This window comes from Phocoena sinus, chromosome 10, assembly GCF_008692025.1.
Source record: "Phocoena sinus isolate mPhoSin1 chromosome 10, mPhoSin1.pri, whole genome shotgun sequence".
Lineage (NCBI taxonomy): Eukaryota > Metazoa > Chordata > Mammalia > Artiodactyla > Phocoenidae > Phocoena > Phocoena sinus.
In genome coordinates, this window is record NC_045772.1 from 11,117,535 (window position 1) to 11,136,611 (window position 19,077).

General features: G+C 48.6%; 1 protein-coding gene across 1 annotated transcript; it reads left to right on the plus strand.

Annotated features, from left to right (window-relative positions):
• The first annotated feature begins 3,576 nt into the window (after positions 1-3,576).
• TEX33 (testis expressed 33) lies at positions 3,577-18,669 on the plus strand. The gene is made up of 5 exons (XM_032646912.1): positions 3,577-3,598; positions 8,077-8,525; positions 10,351-10,495; positions 18,272-18,382; positions 18,578-18,669. The coding sequence occupies exons 1-5, from the start codon at positions 3,577-3,579 to the stop codon at positions 18,667-18,669; spliced, it is 819 nt and encodes a 272-aa protein (XP_032502803.1).
• The last annotated feature ends 408 nt before the right edge of the window (positions 18,670-19,077 follow it).

A 19,077-nucleotide genomic window follows, 5' to 3' on the forward strand; every position in this document is an offset into this window, starting at 1 on the left:
ATCCGATTACAGCAACAGCTTCAATTTTAGAATCTGGCCCTAGAAATCGGGTCCAGGTGTGGATGAGGCTCCTTGCGTGTCATTCTTCTCTATCAGTAGATCTGTGAAACTAAGCTATCTGCCTGAACGCACCCAACGTACAATGGTGTGGCAGATATAGGATAAGAGCTATAGATATTCCTGTTCAAAAACGAGGAAAATTCAGACATGAGGTATCCACTGGTCCATAGCAATTCTGAAATCCAGTCAGGCAAATGTTGGACTTTCCTTGATTTGGTTTCAAGGTTTGGAGATAATTGTCCATGGCTCTCTGCTCTGCCATATGTATGGACTCTTGCTTTTACTTGATACAATATCTTTTTTTTTTCTTTCTTTTTTTTTTTTTTTTAAGGGAGCACATGTTTGCGGCTGAGTAGTTTTCTCAGACTGTTTTCTGCCAGTAGAATGTGGGAGTTCACTGATCTCTTTTCCTTTTGTACTCTCTCTGTCCCTTTCACTCTGTGCTGTCAGTATTTTCACCAATATACTTTTCTCAAAAGCTGTGAAACTTATAGGGATTCTCTCCATTAGCCAAAAGTCACATTCTTTTCCACTGGGGCTTCTGTTGACGGAGAGCATCCTTAAACTTCTGAGAGGCCCTATTCCATTAAGAGGATTTGTGAGGCACGTCCTTATCTCTTTAAAGGGCCTTTTGTGGGACTGAATAATACTCTGATCTTTCATCTTTCTAAGGATATAACAAACAGTCACAGCCTTGGCTACATTTTACCAACAGTCCTCTGAAGCTATTTCTTAATTTTAGCATCTTTTGACATCTGGAGAGGATGAGAATTTCCAGAATGACTAAGTCCTGCCTCATTTTTATTTAACAGTCCGTCCTTCAAATTTCTCTCTCTCTTCTCACATTTCACTACAAGCATCAAGAAGAAACCAGGAGGCACCTTCAATACTTTGCTTGGAAATCTTCACTGGATCACCCAGTTCATTAGTCACTTATTCTGCTTTCCACATAACTGCTGATGACAGAGTCACCATGTTTCTGCCACTACGTAACAGGGACCAGTCCTCCTCCAGGATCTAAGAACATCTTCCTCACTTCCTTTTGTGCCTGTACTGGCAGCACCCTCTGTTTAAGGCAACTTGGGATCTTTCTATCATGTTGCTCAAAATCCTTCCAGGCTCCACTGACTGCTTGGTTCCAAAGCCACTCCCACATTTTTAGGTGTTTGTTACAGCAGCATCCCACTCTTGGCACCAAAATACGTATTATCTATTGCTGCATTTAAAAAATCACCACGAAGCTTAGTGGCTTAAAATGGTGGCTTAAATGCCACCATTTAAGTGGCTTAAATGCTTAAAAAAATACAAATTTATTATCTCGCGGTTTCTATGGATCAGAATCCTGGGTGTGGCTTGACTAGGTCCTCTGGCTCAGGGTCTACCATAGGCTACAATTAATGTGTCAGGTGGGCTGTATTCTCATATCAAGGTTCAACTGGGGAGGAACCATTCAGGTGGTAGGATTCATTCAGTTCTCTTTTTTTTAATTTTTATTTATTTATTTATTGGCTGCATTGGGTCTCCGTTGCTGCGTGCGGGTTTTCTCTAGTTGCATCCAGCAGGGGTTACTCTTTGTTACAGTGTGCAGGCTTCTCATTGCGGTGGCTTCTCTTGTTGCGGAGCACGGGCTCTAGGTGCCTGGGCTTCGGTAGTTGTGGCTCGCGGGCTGCAGAGTTCAGGCTCAGTCGTTGTGGCGCAGGGGCTTAGTTGCTCCATGGGATGTGGGATCTTCCCGGACCAGGGCTCGAACCCGTGTCCCCTGCATTGGCAGGCAGATTCTTAACCACTGCGCCACCAGGGAAGTCCCTCATTCAGTTCTTTGAGGACTATTGGAATAAGGGTCTCTGTTCCTTACTAGCTTTGGCCAAAGGCCACCCTCAGTTCTTTCCACATGAGTCTCTTTGTAGGGCAGCTCAAAACATGGTACTGTTTCCATCAGAGCGAACAAGGCAAGGAGACCAGAGGAAGAGTGTGAACAAGACAGAAGTCACTAACCTAATCCTGGATGTGACATCCTCTCACTTTTGTCATATTCTTTTGATCAGAAGCAAGTCACTAGGTCCGGCCCACACTCAATTGTTAGGCGGGGAACATAGTGTATGAATACCAGGAGGATAAGGATCGTGAAAAGTCATATCAGAAGCGGCACAACCACCAAACAAGTCAGAATTAATAGGGTGTTTTGCCTGGTGATTTTACAAAATTCATCTGATTCTTAACCTGCTCTGAATTTACCAGCAGACCAACTTGCTGGGTGACCTCAGACAAGTCACTCCTTCTCCCTGGGACCTCAGTTTCTTTACCTGTAAAATGAAGGGACTGGGGCTTCCCTGGTGGCGCAGTGGTTAAGGATCCTCCTGCCAATGCAGGGGACACGGGTTCGAGCCCTGGTCCAGGAAGATCACACATGCTGCGGAGCAACTAAGCCCATGCGCCACAACTACTGAGACCCCGCGCCACAACTACTGAGACCCCACACCACAACTACTGAAGCCCGTGTGCCTAGAGCCCTTGCTCTGCGACAAGAGAAGCCACTGCAATGAGAAGCCCACACACTGCAATGAAGAGCAGCCCCCGCTCGCCGCAACTAGAGAAAGCCCTTGCACAGCAACAAAGACCCAACGCAGCCAAAAATAAAATAGATAAATAAATTTATAAAAATCAATAAATAAAACGAAGGGACTGGATCAGCTAATCTCAAAGATCCCTTCCAGCTCTGACTTGCTGCTTCTATGCTTTCCTTATCCAATTATACAATAAATTGTCTTACCCTAGTTGAATTACAAAATTCACAGAAGCCTTTAAAAAAACACATGCAATGAAATAAGAGAATATGAATAAGAAAAAGATGACCTAGGAAAAAGGAACCCAAACTTGAAAGCTCCAGAGGCTTCTGAAGATGCTAACACTCTAATTTGACCCAAAGGCCTGTTCTTTGGAGGAAAGGCTGAGATCATCCCAGAGTCCGTTCCTGCTCTTGGCTCTCCTCCACCTTGGCCAAGCTGGTTCCTTTCCTTGAATGACCAGCTGGTAAAAGAACGGGCAAAATCCTATTTGCAGAGAGGCAAACAGTCGCCAGGATGGTGGGCTTGGGGCAATGCCCCTCCCAGCAAGGGGTCTGCTGGGGGCTCCTAGGGGAGTGTTGGGTGGTACAGATGGGGAAGAAAATATTATAGAAGAAAAAGATTGCAAAGGAAGAAGGGGAGTCCCAGGCCCCCAGTCTGTTTGAGAAGGGCCTTTAAGGCACATGTGATGGGGGTGACCAGGGCTTTCCACAGACAGCACAGCCTGCAAGGGTCAAGGAAGCAGACCCATTGCCAGGGGTGGTGGATGGATGGGGTGGGGGCTCCTGGGTGACTGAGAGTACTGGAAGCAGCACGGAGGGACCTCTGGTCAGGGGCTGGGCAGACGGTCACAGACCGTCCCGTTCAGCCCTCTCTGTCATCTGAGATGACTGTGTGTATTTCTTTGTCTGCAGAACTAAGCTTGGCATTACCTGTCACAGAGCAAGAGCTGATGGAGCTGGACCACCAAGCAGGTAGGACGGGGGACCAGGGACATGCTGAATGCACATGCAGGACTTCCGGAGGGACCCCCTGGGGGCAGCAGAGACTAACCCCCTCCCTCTCTCCCTCAGTCTTGCTTTGGCCTCCGGACCCACTATGTGGCCCTAACTTCCCCAGGGCTTCTGTTCGAAGAGAGAAGGAAAAGGGAGGGCACGGAGTATTGCTGAGCCTCTCCCATCTGCCAGGCCTGGGGATTATGACCCCACCGCAGTGTCCCCTCTTGTAACCGAACACAAGTTCATGTGCCCGAGGCACAGTGAGGCCATACAAACCGAAACATCGGAGTTTGGAGCAGAGAAAGTTTTATTGCAGGGCCAGGCAAGGAGAATGGGTGGCTCATGTTCAAAACCCCCAAATTCATTGATGGTTTTCAGGGAGAAGTTTTTATAGGCAACATTTAGGGTGAGGGCTGCAGGGTGTGTGCCTTCTTTCTGATTGGCTGGTGGTGAGGTAGCAGGGCGGTGCTCCAGGAGTCTTGTGCTTGGCCTGAAGTTACCATCCTCCACCTGCATGGGCACCTTAGTTCCTGAAGAAGAACCGGAAGATATTGTTATGTACATCCCTTGAGGAGGAACCAGGACCCTGCTTTAATCACTGCACTATTGCTCTTTTCTTTTTTTTGGCCGCACCACGTGGCTTGTGAGATCTTATTTCCCGGACCAGGGATTGAACCCGTGCAAGGGTGCAGAGTCCTAACCACTGGACCGCCAGGGAATCCCCTGCACTACTGTTTCTTGATGGTTCCTCCTTTGTTTCCGAATCCCTTCCTCTCCCTGAGTAGCAGCTGTTTGAATCTCCCCTCGGAACTCAGGGAAGGTCTAGGGAGGCTGAAGCCTTTAACTTGCAAATAAGAAATGGGGAACCCGGAAAGGCTTTTGTGCCCAGGAGGGCCCTACAGGGTCCTGCTTGGCTTCACTCTCAAGGCTCAGGGGCAAAGCAGCAACCCTTTGTGCACCAGAAAGGCAGGATATGGGAGAACACAGCAGGGGCCTGGTCTCTGTGAGTGGAAGGTCCATGTAGGTCCTGAGTGAGCCAAAAGCAGGGAGTGGTGTGGCCCAAGGAGGGGAGAAAAGCGTGTCCCAGGCCTGGGGAATAGTGCAGGCAAAGGTCTGGAAGTTAGAGTGGGCTGGTGACTTGGTGAAGCTGAATGAAATTCAATATGGCTTGAAGGCTGGAGAAGGGAGGTGGGCAAGGAGGCTGGGCTGGGGTCCTGGGACCAATCCCAAGGGCAGGGCCTCTGCCCTGAGGATGAGGGGAAGGGTTTCCATGTAGGAATGACTGGGTCAGGTCAGCTCTGAGAAAGGTCCCCACGGGTGAGGGGCTGGCGGCTGGGGCTGGCGGGTGGGATGTGGAGAGAGGCGCATCCAGGGACGCTGGGGCAAGGCTCCTGCTGGAAGCTCTCTCCAAAGACCTGAATGACCTGGAGGCCTAGTTAAACACTCAGATCCCAGCCTCTCCCAAGAAGATTCTGATGAAGCAGCTCTACGAGGGGCCCAGGAATCTGTATTTCTAAAGAGTGCCTGAAGGGGATTCTGATAAATGACGCAGCTTGGAGAACTCTGATGACTGATCGCTTGATCCTCACAACAGCAAGTAAAGTAGGATGAACTCTGACCATTGTACAGGGGGAGGGAGTGGAGGAAGCGTGGGATTGCACTGAGATTCCTGGAATGCCAGCTACAGACATTCATTCATTCATTCCACAAACATTTAAGCCCAAGGGGGGGTGGGGTTGACCCAGTTAGCTCACTGTTGGGGCCCCAGTGCCTAGCACAGCACTGACACACAGTAGGCGCTTGCCTGATGGCTGAATTGGTGAAGGTATTGGCTCTCTGAGCCAGGGGACACGAGACAAGGTCCTGACCATTAGAGCGCTCATAAGCCCAAAGGGCAGGTGGAGGGTGAGCAGACAATTTATATACACTGTGTCTAGAGGCGGGCAGGAGCACAGTCTGGGAGAAATGGGAGCACGGATCCTGGAGTCCTGAGCCCTGAGACCTATGGGCTCAGGAGCCCAGCCTTGCGCTGGGCTTCAGTCTCCCCACGAGCACAGGGAGGGCCGTGGTTGATCAGGCTGGAGCTGAGTGCTCTTAATGCTCTCTGCCTCCATTCTTTTGAGAAGGGTCGCTGTCCCCGTCCTGGAAGCCTTAGTTGTCCCCAGAAGCGCCCCTTTGCTCGGCTATCTGCTTGTTGGGGCAGAACCCAGGACGGGAGGGAGGGTAGGCAGTCTGGTTTCTGGGGAACAGGTTTTTCCTCTTTTGTGTCGATGACAAAAGGTCAAGAAGAGGATCCTCCCACTTCAGCTCTGTGGGGTGAGGATGGTGGGGAGGAGAAGGGCGAGGAGGAAGCGGGCAGGCCTGGTCCTCAGCTTTCTCTGTCTCTACTGCCCTGGGGAAGGGTCTGCAGCCCCCACGGGTGGGCAAGGGGGGCTTGAAATAAAAACCTCTGTGGCCGGCAAAACCTGCCATTTCCAGCAGCTTTCTCTGAAAAAGAAACCTGGACATCCACCGGCAGGGCAGCCGCTAAAGCCTGCACGGTCTGAAAGGAAAGTTAGGTGTGTGTTTGTGGCCAAGAAGAGATCCCCAAGGCACAGTGTTAAATTTTTAAACAGCAGGTTACAAAGCAATACATGGAATCTGATCGCATTTATAAACCAAAGTGAAGCCAAACTATGCATCTTTCAAAAGCGCTAGGACCCACCTAGAACGTCTGGGAGGGAAGCTCTTCAAAGAAGCTTACAGCTATAACCTGGGATTGAGGATTGTGGGCATAGCTGGAAGTGGGGAGAGGGTGGGGACTGACTCGTTTTCTAGATTTTGCCCAGTAAGAAAGAGTTTACATATTACTTGGGTATTATAATGTGTAAAACATTATTCAAAACGTGTATTTTAAGTCTCCATCCAGTGGGTTGTAAGATGCACTGTTACTTACCTGTCACTAAGAAAGAAAACATCGCTGGTTAGACCAGGGCCCATTGGTTGCCAGACACAGCCTGATGTCAGCGATGCTAACATGAGAGGGAAGGACATTTTAGAACTGATGGGGTGCAGGGTGACCCTGGGTCTGACACCCCCGCAGCCATCTATTCACTCACTCGCTCACTGATGGGTGTCACCAACATCTCTGGTACACAGGGCTCTGGGGGGTGCTGAGGGAGGCTCAGGACTGACTCACCTGTGGACCTGCCTCAGTGACTCCCCTCCCGCATGGAGGAGAGAAATGAGAGGGTTTGTAGCTCACAAGGTTGGAGAAGGGGAAAATCCAGACAGACCTGTAGAGCGTGCTGGGGACAGAGTTGTGGCGCTGAGAGGAGGCGATGGCCCTGGCAGCTTGGGGTGGGTGTCAGGGAGGACTTCCTGGTGGGGCTGCATTGGAAGGAAGCAGTAGGATTTTTTTTTTTTTTTTTTTTGCGGTACGCGGGCCTCTCACTGCTGTGGCCTCTCCTGTTGCGGAGCACAGGCTCTGGACGCGCAGGCTCAGTGGCCATGGCTCATAGGACCAGCCGCTCCGCGGCATGTGGGATCTTCCCGGACCGGGGCACGACCCCGCGTCCCCTGCATCGGCAGGCGGACTCTCAACCACTGCGCCACCAGGGAAGCCCAAGCAGTAGGATTTTGACTTAGGGAAAATGAGGGGCTGGCCTTCCGGGCAGCGAACTAGCCTGAGCAGACGCTGGGAGGTTGGACGTCACAGGGTGTGGTGGGGAAGAAGTGGTGGTCTGTTTGGCTGGAGCCAGGGATGGGGGAAGAGAATGAGGAGAAGACCTGTAAGCTGGGAACGGGAGATCCTCGGAACTGGGAGTCAAGGCAGGAGTGGGGTGGGGGGAGGGGAGGGGAGCTGTTGAGATGGGAGAGCCCGGAAGCAGCTGGGAAAACACCGCTCCATTAGCTGGAGAACAGAGGAGGGAAGTGGGGCTGGGGAGCAGCTCTAAATGTGGAGCAAAGGCTGGCTCAATCCAGCTCTAGTACTTTTCCAGCCGTGTGACTTGATCAAGCTGAGGGATGCCCTCTGCCAGCTTCCACAGCTGCTGGTTTTCCTGGCTGGATTGCTGGAGGGGTTCAAGGTGGGGAAGGGAACTACCCAAATGGAGCCAGGTTCACTAAAGCACAGAGAGGTCACAGCCCTTGCTGAAGGTCACACAGCTAGCCTCAAGGCTGGTCAGGCTTGGGCTGCAGTCCCTATTGTCAGAAACAATGAGGGCTGCCCTGTCCAGCGGGAGGCTTGGCAGGCTGAACTACCCTCTCCCTTGGTCTCTCTCCTGATTTCTCACCCATGCTTCTGGCTCCCATGACTTCTTTCCGTCCCTGTCTTTTTTCCTGCTCTGGATCTCTGCGGCTCCGTGTCTGTCTGTTCCCCCCACCCCCACCCCCATCACCGTCTTCCTTCCTGCCCTCCACTCTCTACATCTGTCTGTCTCCTCTCCTTCCTTCCCTCTCTCTTCCCTTTTTAGGTACAACCACTTTGACCAGGGCCCATCTGAACAACAGCAAGAAAGGCCAGCAGGACACGGACCCCTGGAGAACTGCCCGTAGCCCACTGGATACCTCCAAGGGCGAGTACCAGCTCCCAGTCTCCCCACAGCCATCCATGCACCAAGGACACAGCCCCCGAGGCAGCTCCCTCGGGCAGGCCTCCCTGGAGGAGATCCGGCCTCCACCCCTGAAGGCTGTCAGCCAGGACTCTCCCCAGAGGGACTCACAGCCGGGGTCCCTGAAGAAGGAGAGCTACAGACCCTCCTTGAAGGAGAGGAGGGCCTCCTTCCGAGAGGGGGCTCAGCCGTGCCAGGGGCTGGAAGACCCCAACTTGGGAGCACAGGGCCAGAGTAGCAGCAGTATTCCCAACAACATTCGTCACAAGTTTGGGAGCAACGTGGTGGACCAGCTGATCTCCGAAGAGCAGGTGTCAGAATGGGCACAGGAGGCTAAGGGCGGCAGGAGGGTCATGCATGGAGACTGACAATGAGGACCCCTAAGGAAGCTGCTCTTGAGTACTGAGTCCCTGTAATAATATCATCAGAAAGTAGTGTTTACTGAGCACGTGCTCTGTGCCAGATCCTGTGCACTGTTTAGTCTTCGCATCTAACCGTTCAATCTTCCCAGTGAGGGAGGTGCTATAATTATCCTCATTTTATGGATTAGAAGCCCAAGGCTTAACAGGCTTAAGTAAATTAACCAAACTTAAACAGGATCCAAACTGGCTAGCAGATTCTGGAGCCTTGGCCCATATGACTTTGCAGTTAGAAGTCTTGTGTTTGAAATAGATGCTTTTAGCTCAAGTCTCCTAAAGGGGACAGGATTGATTGGAAATCAGAAGACTTGGGTTTGAATCCTGGCTCTGCCCCAGAACACTGAAAGACTTTGGATAAGTTACTTCTCCTCTCTGAGCTCTAGTCTCTACATCTGTAAAGTGAGGCAGTTAGACTAGATCAGGCTGGCAAATACACAGCATGCATTCCATAACTCTCCTAGCCCGCATTCATGGCAGACATCACTAATCGATTCTGGCACTTTTTCCTACTTGGTACATCATTCTAGGAACTCAATGCTGATCCACTGAAAGTTGAGATGAAACTTAACTGCCATTTCTGGTCAAATGGTCACCTGCTCTGGCATTTCAAGTTGTATTTTCAGAGCCACCGTCTCAACCCTCATGGTGACTATTGAGCAGCAGGCCAGGCAGGAGTCATTGCTTCCTTTTTTAACAGATGGTGAATCTGAGGCTCAGAGGGGTGATACGATCTGCCCAGGGTCACACAGAGCAAGCAGGAGAGCCAGGGTCACAAAGGCTATGGGCGGGGCCCCTTTTCAATTTGTCATCTTAAGGTGGGGGTACCGCCCCACACCCCACAACCTGCTAGTCTGGGAGGTCACAATCCTAAATTCCCTGCCCCACTTGGAGGATCTTGTCCCAACTTAAGGTTGGCTGTATGGTCACGATCTCTCACTGCACCTCCTGGCTTTGGGAAGGTAACATTTCTCTCTTTGGCCATCGTGGTCCTGGGCTTAAATCAAGAGACCTGTTTTGTTTTTTTTAATCCAGCTGTGACCCAGATCACAAGTGTCATCAGGCCAGCAAATATCAGAACTGGAAGCTACTTCAAAGGCCACCCAGTTCTGCCCCCACCCTCATTTTATGAGGAGGGGAACTGAGGCCCAGAGGGGAGCAAAGACTTGCCCAAATCAGCAGCTGGTATATAGCAGAGTTGGGACCCAAACCCAGGTTTAATGACTCTTAGGCCTGAGCTCAACCACTCCGGGCCTTAGTTTCCCCATTGGTACAAGGAAGGAGCTGCCCCTGGTGAAATATAAGGAGCCACCTAGAGTTGACTTGTGTGGTGCTTCCTTTGTAGTAGGCAAGCCAGGGCTTCGTTCACCAGCTATGTGATGGGCAAGTCCCTGCCCTGAGGCACAGTTTTCCTAATTTATAAAGATGTCTCCTGGTGATGTTCTATAGTAGGTACCCAATGTAGGGAGAAGCTTTCGTGATCATTCTCATGCTTGATGCCCGAGGCCCATGTGGGAGGTGGGGTGGTGTGGGAGTGTGGAGGGACTTCAGCTATGCCAGCTCCCAGGCCTGGGAGTGGGTTGAAGGCTGCAGGCTAAGGGTGGGGTGAGGGTGGTGGAGGCAGGGTCAGAGGCAGGAGAAGTTAGAGGGGAGATAGGGGACTTGACGCTGCTTCTCTACCCCTTGTCTCTCCTCCCTCCCTCCCTCCCTCCCTACTCAGGCTCAAAGGGCCATTGGTGAAGCCTTGGAGGGCCAGAAAAGGGCAAGCTCACGGCCCAGCAGGATCCAGAGTCCCACTGAAATCACCACCGCCTTTTCAGGCTACTATGATCTGGGCTACAACATGCGGTCAAACTTGTTTCAAGGTCAGGCTGAAGGGCAAGGGTGGGGGCTGTGAACACCCATAGTCCCCAAGGCACTGGGCAAGGGAGGACTTGGACCCCCAAAGGAATCTAAGACCCCAGGATACATCTCCAGGGACACTCATTTCACGGCCACCACGGGCCTCCTCTGTGCCAGGCTCTATGCCGAGTGCTGGGAATGCCCAGTACCCTGGCGAGTCTGTCCTCACTGTACAGATGGTCCCTCCCAGTTGGCAGTCAGCCCTTACTCTCCCTGTACCTCTGGTGTCTTAATCTGCCAAGAGGAGGCCGGGGCACCCCTGGTCTGGCCACCTTTGGTTACAGGGACAGTACCAGGCTTCCTGTGTTCAAAGGTCAGCTCAGCCGATGGGTGTGGCCTCGGGCAGGATCCTTAACCTCTGAGCCTCAGCCAATCTTCTTGGTACAATGGGGCTAATAACATGGCAGGATTCTATGGAGGAGCTTGGCCTGCAGCCCCCAGTGAGTCCTCTTTTTTTTCATTTTTTGGCTGAGCCTTGAGGCTTGGAATCAAACCTGTGGCCCCTGCAATGGAATTCCACTGGATCGCCCGGGAATTCCCACAGTGAGTGATTACTAGCTGACAAGCCAGCGCTTTTCTTTCTCGGATCCCACTGGTGGCACCTCTGGGCCAAAGTGTGGGTCGGAGGCCCGGACATCCGCAATGTGTCCTCTGGGTCCCCCTCGGTCCTGTTTGTCCGGGGAGTGCTCCTAGCTCCATGTCACAGGCAGATGGGAAACAATTTGCCCGGAGTAGTAGGAGGTGGATGTGAAACTCAAATCCAGGTTTTTCTTCTGCCTCCTGAGTCCCAGAGTCTTCTTCCGGCACTGGGTCACCTCCGGAGCTAGGACCCCGCTCCCAAGCGTTTAACCGATTGCTCGGATGCCGGTCCTTGGTCGGCAAGTGGTGGCTTCTCTCCGGCCCCACGTTCTAGTTTGACCTCACTGCAAAAGGTCAAGTCTTTCTGGCCCCCTTCTTTCCTCCATCCTTACGCCATGCCTTCTCCAGTGTCCCCAGGGCCTGGTAAACCTCCTACCTGGCTCAGATCCCCATCACCCGAGGAACCAGACAGCCACTGGAAGCCTTTCTGGGTTTTTCTTTGAGCTTGAAGAAGGGGTGGTGCTTGGGGAGAGGAGAGAGAATACAGCTCAGATTGTCCTGTTCTGGGCCTCAGGAATCGGCCTTCCACTTGTCTTTAACAATGATCACTCAGTAGTTCTTACGTAGGCCCTTATACGGTGATGTTTACATACACTTAAAAGAATGATATAAAAAGCGTCTGTGTACCCCTCACCCAGCCTGAGAAACACAACTGTGTCAAGGGGGCAAACCCTTGGAACCAGTGCAAACCAGCTTGCTCCAGCTTCTAAGAGTCGATTGTTAAATTTTACTGAACTGTTGGCATCACGAGCGATCTTAAAATTAGCCGTGGTCGTGCAATTGACCTTTGAACAACGGGGGAGTCAGGGGTGCCAACTATCCCCGCCTATACCACCCCACAGTCAAAAATCCAAGTACTGCTATCTCTGACCCAAAAACAAAAGAACTGATAAATGACTCACCCAAGGCCAGGAAGCTGAGATAGTTTGGATAGAATCAGGACTCAAACCCTAGTTCTTTTGATCCCATGTATTGTGACTTCCTACCAAACACAAACTTTCCCCATGCCTAGTTAATTTTTAAAGATCTATAAAAGGAACATACAGGTACTATATTTATTGAAAAAAAAATACACACGTAGGTGGACCCGAGCAGTTCAAACCCATGTTGTTCAAGGGTCAACTGCATTGACACTCCACAAATTGGCAAGTGCTACAAATTAGGGCCTTGCTCTCTGCAGCCAACTGTCAGTGTGCCTCACCCATGTGTCCCCCTCTGTTTCCAGCCGCCCAGATCTTGGCATTTGCTGCTCCAGGTTGGGGAGGTACAGCAGTGGCTAGACGAGGGAGAAGAAATCAGAGAGGAAACGGGCTAGGTGCGGAAGGCCACGGGAAGGTCTTAAGCAGAGAAGGGCACTGTTTGACTTAGGTTGAAGGATCACTACTTTTGCTATGCTGAGAAGAAAAGTAAGGGAGCTGGGCAGAAACAGGGAAAGCAGTGAGGAGGTGACTGCAAAAATCCAGGTGGGGTTAATGATGGAGGCTTGGTCTCGAGAGCAGGGCTGGTGCATTGCATGACTCTAGTGGATACTCCCAGTATGGCGGCACAGGGAGATAATGGTGAAGGTGACCTGATGCAGGAGGAGTCTGGCTATGTGTGTAAGGCAGAGCAAACAGAATGTGCTAGTCAATGGATTTGGGGTGTGTGAGAGAGGAATCAAGGTTGATGTCAAGGTTTTTCTTTTGTTTTTCATAAATTAAATTATTTATTTTTTTGGCTGCGTTGGGTCTTCGTTGCTGCGCACAGGCTTTCTCTAGTTGCGGCGATCGGGGGCTACTCTTCGTTGTGGTGCGTGGGCTTCTCGTTGTGGAGCATAAGCTCTAGGCACGCGGGCTTCAGTAGTTGCCGCACGCGGGCTCAGTAGTTGTGGCTCGTGGGCTCTAGAGCGCAGGCTCAGTAGTTGTGGCGTACAGGCTTAGTTGCTCCGCGGCACGTGGGATCTTCCCAGACCAGGGCTCGAACCCGTGTCCCCTGCATTGGTGGGCGAATTCTTAACCACTGTGCCACCAGGGAAGCCCAGATGTCAAGGTTTTTGACCTGAACAACTGAAAAGATGGAATTGTTATTTACTGAGATAGAGAAGGTTCCAGGAGGAGTGGGTTGAAGAACTCCTATGCCATGCTGAGTCATAAAGATAATCTTTTACATCGTCTTCTAAAATATTTAGTTTTGCTTTTCACATTTAAGTCTTTAAACCATCTGGAGTTGATTTCTCTTCTCAGTGTGAAGCAGAGATTCACTGTTAATTCCTCCTTTATGTGGATTAGCAATTGTCTCAGTACCTTCTATTGAATAATCTCATCTTTCCCCCCACCCCAGTGACCTGCAGTGGTACCGCTGGTATCCATCAAGTTTCCCTGTGTGCATGGATCAGTTTCCAGGCTCTCTGTTCTGCCCACTGGTTTAATATTACACTTTTAATTATCAAGGTATTATAAGTAGTCTGATATCTGGTTGGGCTGTCCCCACTCCATCACCAGCAGCAGAAGCAGCTAATGTCTTAGCTATTCTAGGTTCTTCGCTCTTCCATATAAATTCTAGAATCAGCTTGTCAATTTCCATGAAAAACCCTGTTGGTATTTTGATCGGAAGAACATTGAACCTGCAGCTCAATTTAGGGACAGTTGTCAGCTTTATGATAATGAATTTTCCAATCCATGAGTATGGTCTACAACTCCGTTAATTTCAATCTTCCTTCAATATCCGTCAATAACATTTTGTCATTTTTTTTATAAAGATTACGCAGCTTTTTGTTAGACCTGTTTTGAAGAATCTCTTATTTATCTATTTTTTTGCTGCTTATTGCAAATAGTATCTTTTTTTTAACATCTTTATTGGGGTATAATTGCTTTACAATGGTGTGTTAGTTTCTGCTTTATAGCAAAGTGAATCAGTTATACATATACATATGTTCCCATATCTCTTCCCTCTTGCGTCTCCCTCCCTCCCACCCTCCCTATCCCACCCCTCCAGGTGGTCACAAAGCACCTGGAGCTGATCTCCCTGTGCTATGCGGCTGCTTCCCACTAGCTATCGATTTTACGTTTGGTAGTGGATATATGTCCATGCCACTCTCTCACTTTGTCGCAGCTTACCCTTCCCCCTAGTAACTTTTTAAAAATCACATTTTCTAACTTTGCTGCTTGTATACATGGAGGCAATTTTAAGTTCTGTTCTTTAGTCTTATATCCAGAAGCCTGACTCAGCTCACCTATTACTTCCGATAATTTGTTTGTAGATTCTTTGGAACTATTTTTAAATAATAATAATGGCTACATTTATGGGTCGCGTGTAACATTCACCAAGCCCTGCTCTAAGTACTTCATGTACATTTTAATTCTCACAAGAATCTTATACAGTGAATGCTATAGTGCTATAATTCCCCCCCCCCCTTTTTTTTTAAAGAAAGAAAAAATGAGGCATGGAAAGGTTAAGTAACTTGCTTAAGGGCACACAGCTAGGGATAGTCAGGGTTGGGATTGGGATTTGAACTCTGGCAGTCTGGGGCCAGAGTTCACATTATTACCAGGAGGCGTTTTTTTAAAAAATACTTTTATTTATTTTGGTGTGTGTTGGGTCTTTGTTGCTGAGCACAGGCTTTCTCTAGTTGCGGTGCGCGGACTTCTCATTGCGGTGGCTTCTCTTGTTGCAGAGCACGGGCTGTAGGCGGGTGGCTTCAGTAGCTGTGGCTCGTGGGCTCTAGAGCCCAAGCTCAGTAGTTGTGGTGCACGGGCTTAGTTACTCCGTGGCATGTGGGATCTTTCCGGGCCAGGGATCGAACCCGTGTCCCCTGCATTGTCAGGCGGGTTCTTAACCACTGCCCCACCAGGGAAGCCCACCAGGAGGCTTTTCCCCACCTTTTTTTTTTTTTTTTTCTCTGCGGTACGCGGGCCTCTCACTGTTGTGGCCTCTCCCGTTGCGGAGCACAGGCTCCGGACGCGCAGGCTCAGCGGCCATGGCTCACGGGTCCAGCCGCTCCGCGGCATGTGGGATCTTCCCGGACCGGGGCACGAACCCGCGTCCCCTGCATCGGCAGGCGGACTCTCAACTACTGCGCCACCAGGGAAGCCCTGCTTTTATTTCTTATAGTGCTTTTGCTTTACAGTCTATTTTGTCCAATATTAGTATAGTATGACCAGATTGCTTTGATTTGTATTTTTGTGGTATTAATCTTTTTCTGTATTTCCATGTTTATCCTCTTTGTGTCCTTTTGCTTTAAATATGCTTTAACTAATATATATCTGGAAAATATTTTCTGTGGCCTGAGCATCTGTTTTTTAATCAGTTGGCCTACTCCATTTATATTTATTTTAATTACCGATATATTCGGATTTATTTTTATGATCTTATTTTGTATCTTCCATTTGTCCTAATTTTTCTATGCTGCTTTCTTTCTCCTTCCCTTGTTTTGGATTTGAGTGAGCTTCCCTTTTTCCCCAATCCAATTTTTGTCCTTACTTTTCCTATTCTCTCAGTGATTATCTTTGACTTTTTTTTTTATGGCCACGCCGTGTGGCTTGCAGGATCTTAGTTCCCCGACCATGGAAGCGTGGAGTCCTAACCCCTGGACTGCCAGGAAATTCCCTATCTTTGACATTTTTACATGCATAGTTAGCAAATTCTAAAGTTAATCAAGGTATTTCAGCTTTTCTGAACAATATAAGGATGCTGGACAGCTTCACATTTATTCTCTCCATCCCCCATATCAGCTAACATGTTATTATTTTACAGGGTTTTTTTTTACTATACATAAGCAAAGTAGTTTAAACTGTGGATTCTGGAGCCACAGGTCCGGGATTGCGTCCTCCATCTTTCACTTACCAGCTGTGTCACTTTAGACAAGTGATTTAGCCTTTCTGTGCTTCAGTGACTTGAACAGCAAGATGAGGGTAATAATCACCCCCATCTTCTTAGGGTTGATTTCAGTAAGTTCTGTAAAGTTTTGAATGAAAACTGTGCTTAGCATATGTTAAATCTTCACTTATCTATCACAGTCATTATTTTGCCCATATATTCAACATTGCTACTGTTATCATAATTGATGTGTATTTAGATCTATTCAAGGTTTCCACTTTCTTTGCCTACTACTCCTTCTTTTATCTCAGATTTTCCTTCTGGGATTATTTTTTTCTTTCTGAAGTATGTTGTTTAGAAGATATTTGGGGAGAGATTCTGTTGTTGGTAAATTTTAAGCTCAGAAAAGTTTTATTTCATCCTATTCTTGGAAGACAGTTATTGTAAACAGCTCTAGATTGTTGATTTCGTTTTGTAAGCACTTTGATGATGTTAATTAATTTCCTTCTGGCTTTGATGGTTAATCAAACTCGTTATCCTTTGTAACTAATCTGTCTTTTCGCTATGGCTACTTCTAAGATTTCTTTGTCTCTGGTGTTCTAAATTTTACTTGGTTGTACCTAGGTAAGGAATTATTTTCACGTACACTCACTGGGGAATTGTTATTCTTGAATCTAAGGATTCATATATTTCATCAATTCTGGAAAAATTCCAGCCACTAGCTTTCCACCTATTGCCCCTCCCCGTTTTCTCCACTCTCTCCTTCAGAACTACAATTAGACATATGTTAGGCCTTCTCATTTAATCTTCATTTAACAGCTTTTTCATATTTTCCACATCATTATTTCCCCATTCTGTGCTGCATTCTAGTTAATTTCTTTAGATATATCTACCAGTTTACCATTTTTTCTCAGCTGTATATAATCAGCTCTTTTACCTGTTTGTTGAATTTGTTTTTAAACGTTATGATGTCAATTTTCAAACTTAGAATAGTTTAATAAATACATGGTGCACTTATCATACAGCTTCAACAATTATCAATACAAGACTAACCTTGTTTCATCTTTTTCCCCACCCACTCACCCATTCATTCCCACCCCAGTTTATTTATATATCATTTATATTTTATTTTATTCATTTATTTTTGTCTGCGTTGGGTCTTCTTTGCTGCGCGCGGGCTTTCTCTAGTTGCGGCGAGCAGGGGCTACTCTTGGTTACAATGCACAGGCTTCTCGTTGCGGTGGCTTCTCTCGTTGCGGAGCACGGGCTCTAGGCACATGGGCTTCAGTAGTTGTGGCACGTGAGCTCAGTAGTTGTGGCACATGGGCTTAGTTGCTCCGCAGCATGTGGGATCTTCCCGGACCAGGGCTCAAACCCGTGTCCCCTGCATTGGCAGGTGGATTCTTAACCACTGCACCACCAGGGAAGCCCCACCCCAGTTTATTCTGAAGCAAATCCCAGGCCTCTTACCATCCATTGCCTTTCAACTATTATGTTTAATTTCTGAAATTCCATTTGCTTCTTTTACTAATCTGTCTGTTCTTTCTGGGTAGTTTCTTATTCTTTTCTCATACTTTTATTTATTTATTTATTTAAAATTAATTTTTATTGGAGTATAGTTGCTTTACAATGTTGTGTTACTTTTTTTTAAATTGGAGTATAGTTGCTTTACAATGTTGTGTTAATTTTTTTTTTATTGGAGTATAGTTGCTTTACAATGTTGTGTTAGTTTATTTTATTTTTTTTGTTGGAGTATAGTTGCTTTACCATGTTGTGTTAGTTTCTTATTCTTTGCTTATACTTTTACTCTCTTTTTCACGACTTCACACATTAAATGATACTTATTTTATATTCTGTAACGGATCATTCAAATCCTTGTTATCTTTTGGAATTTGGTCTTCTGTTTGATGATTTTTCTGACTTTTGATCACGGTAACTTCTTTTCTTGCATGTGTGTGTTTTAACTTTACACACAGACATACACATTTTCTGAAAATACAGGTATCAGTTGCCACGTGCCAGCTGCTCCAATGAACGTAATCTTCCCAGTCTTGCGAGAACATTTTATTCCTTTGAATAGATTAAGAGACCAAAGCTCTGAGACGTTAAAATCTTGTCTGAGGCCACACTGTTCATAAGTGATGGAGCTGGTATTTGAGCCTAGGCCGGCCTCCCTCTGCCTAACTCTCCGCACACCCCGCCCTTCCACAATCCACCATCCACAGGGGAAACTGACATAGGAACCCTGGAGTACCTGAACTCTGTTGACTTGGGGCTTCTGGGGATTTCTTCATGGGGTTCCACAGGGGCCCCACAGGAGATGAAGAGCCTCATGAGGGCCTCCTACACCCCTGAGGTGATTGAGAAATCAGTGAGGGACTTAGAGCACTGGCATGGCAGGAAGACGGATGATCTGGGTAGGTGGGGCGCTGGGGGCGTGGGAGGTGGGCACTCCCTGGGCAGGGTGTGTTGGCTCCAAGGTCCAGAGAGAGACCACAGCAGCAGTTAGAACTCTGGGGCGGGTTCAGAAGACATATGGGTTACCACTGGGGCCTGGACACTCCAGAGGTCCTCTGGGTGATTTGTGCTGGTTCCTTCCCTGCTCTCTGCAGGACGGTGGCACCGGAAAAATGTGGTGAACGTGAACTTGCAGAAAGCACTGGATGAGAAAGAAAAGAGCAAAAGCAAGAACTTGAAGTCCTAGATACAACCCAGAAGAGGCGTCCTCCACTCAGAGAAAGTGCTAATAAAGAGACACACATCTGAACCTTCGCCGTTGCTTGGCGCCGCTCTTCAGGTTGGGGGAGGGGGCAATGTGCAGTGCTGGAGAGACCTACTGAGGAAGGATAGACGCTCTAAGGACCCAAACTACCCCCCAGTCCTTCCTCCTGGGGACACACACACACACACACACACACACACACACACACACACACACCTTTCCCCCATAATTCCAGGAAAGGATGTGAGAGCTGAGTAAAACTTTGCTCAAGCCCAGGGTGCCTTGCCCTGTGTGGAGGGCTTCTATAGTGGACACTGCTGGATCTTAACCCTGCATGACCTCCCTAGCAGAACCCCAATTATTTCCAGACATCCATTCCTTCCCCAGGAC

Coding starts and splice junctions, on each gene's coding strand:
- TEX33 (XM_032646912.1), top strand. CDS start 3,577: ATGGAGCTGGACCACCAAGCAG. Junction 8,526..10,350: donor AGCTGATCTCCGAAGAGCAG/GTGTCAGAATGG, acceptor CTCCCTACTCAG/GCTCAAAGGGCCATTGGTGA. Junction 18,383..18,577: donor CAGGAAGACGGATGATCTGG/GTAGGTGGGGCG, acceptor TGCTCTCTGCAG/GACGGTGGCACCGGAAAAAT.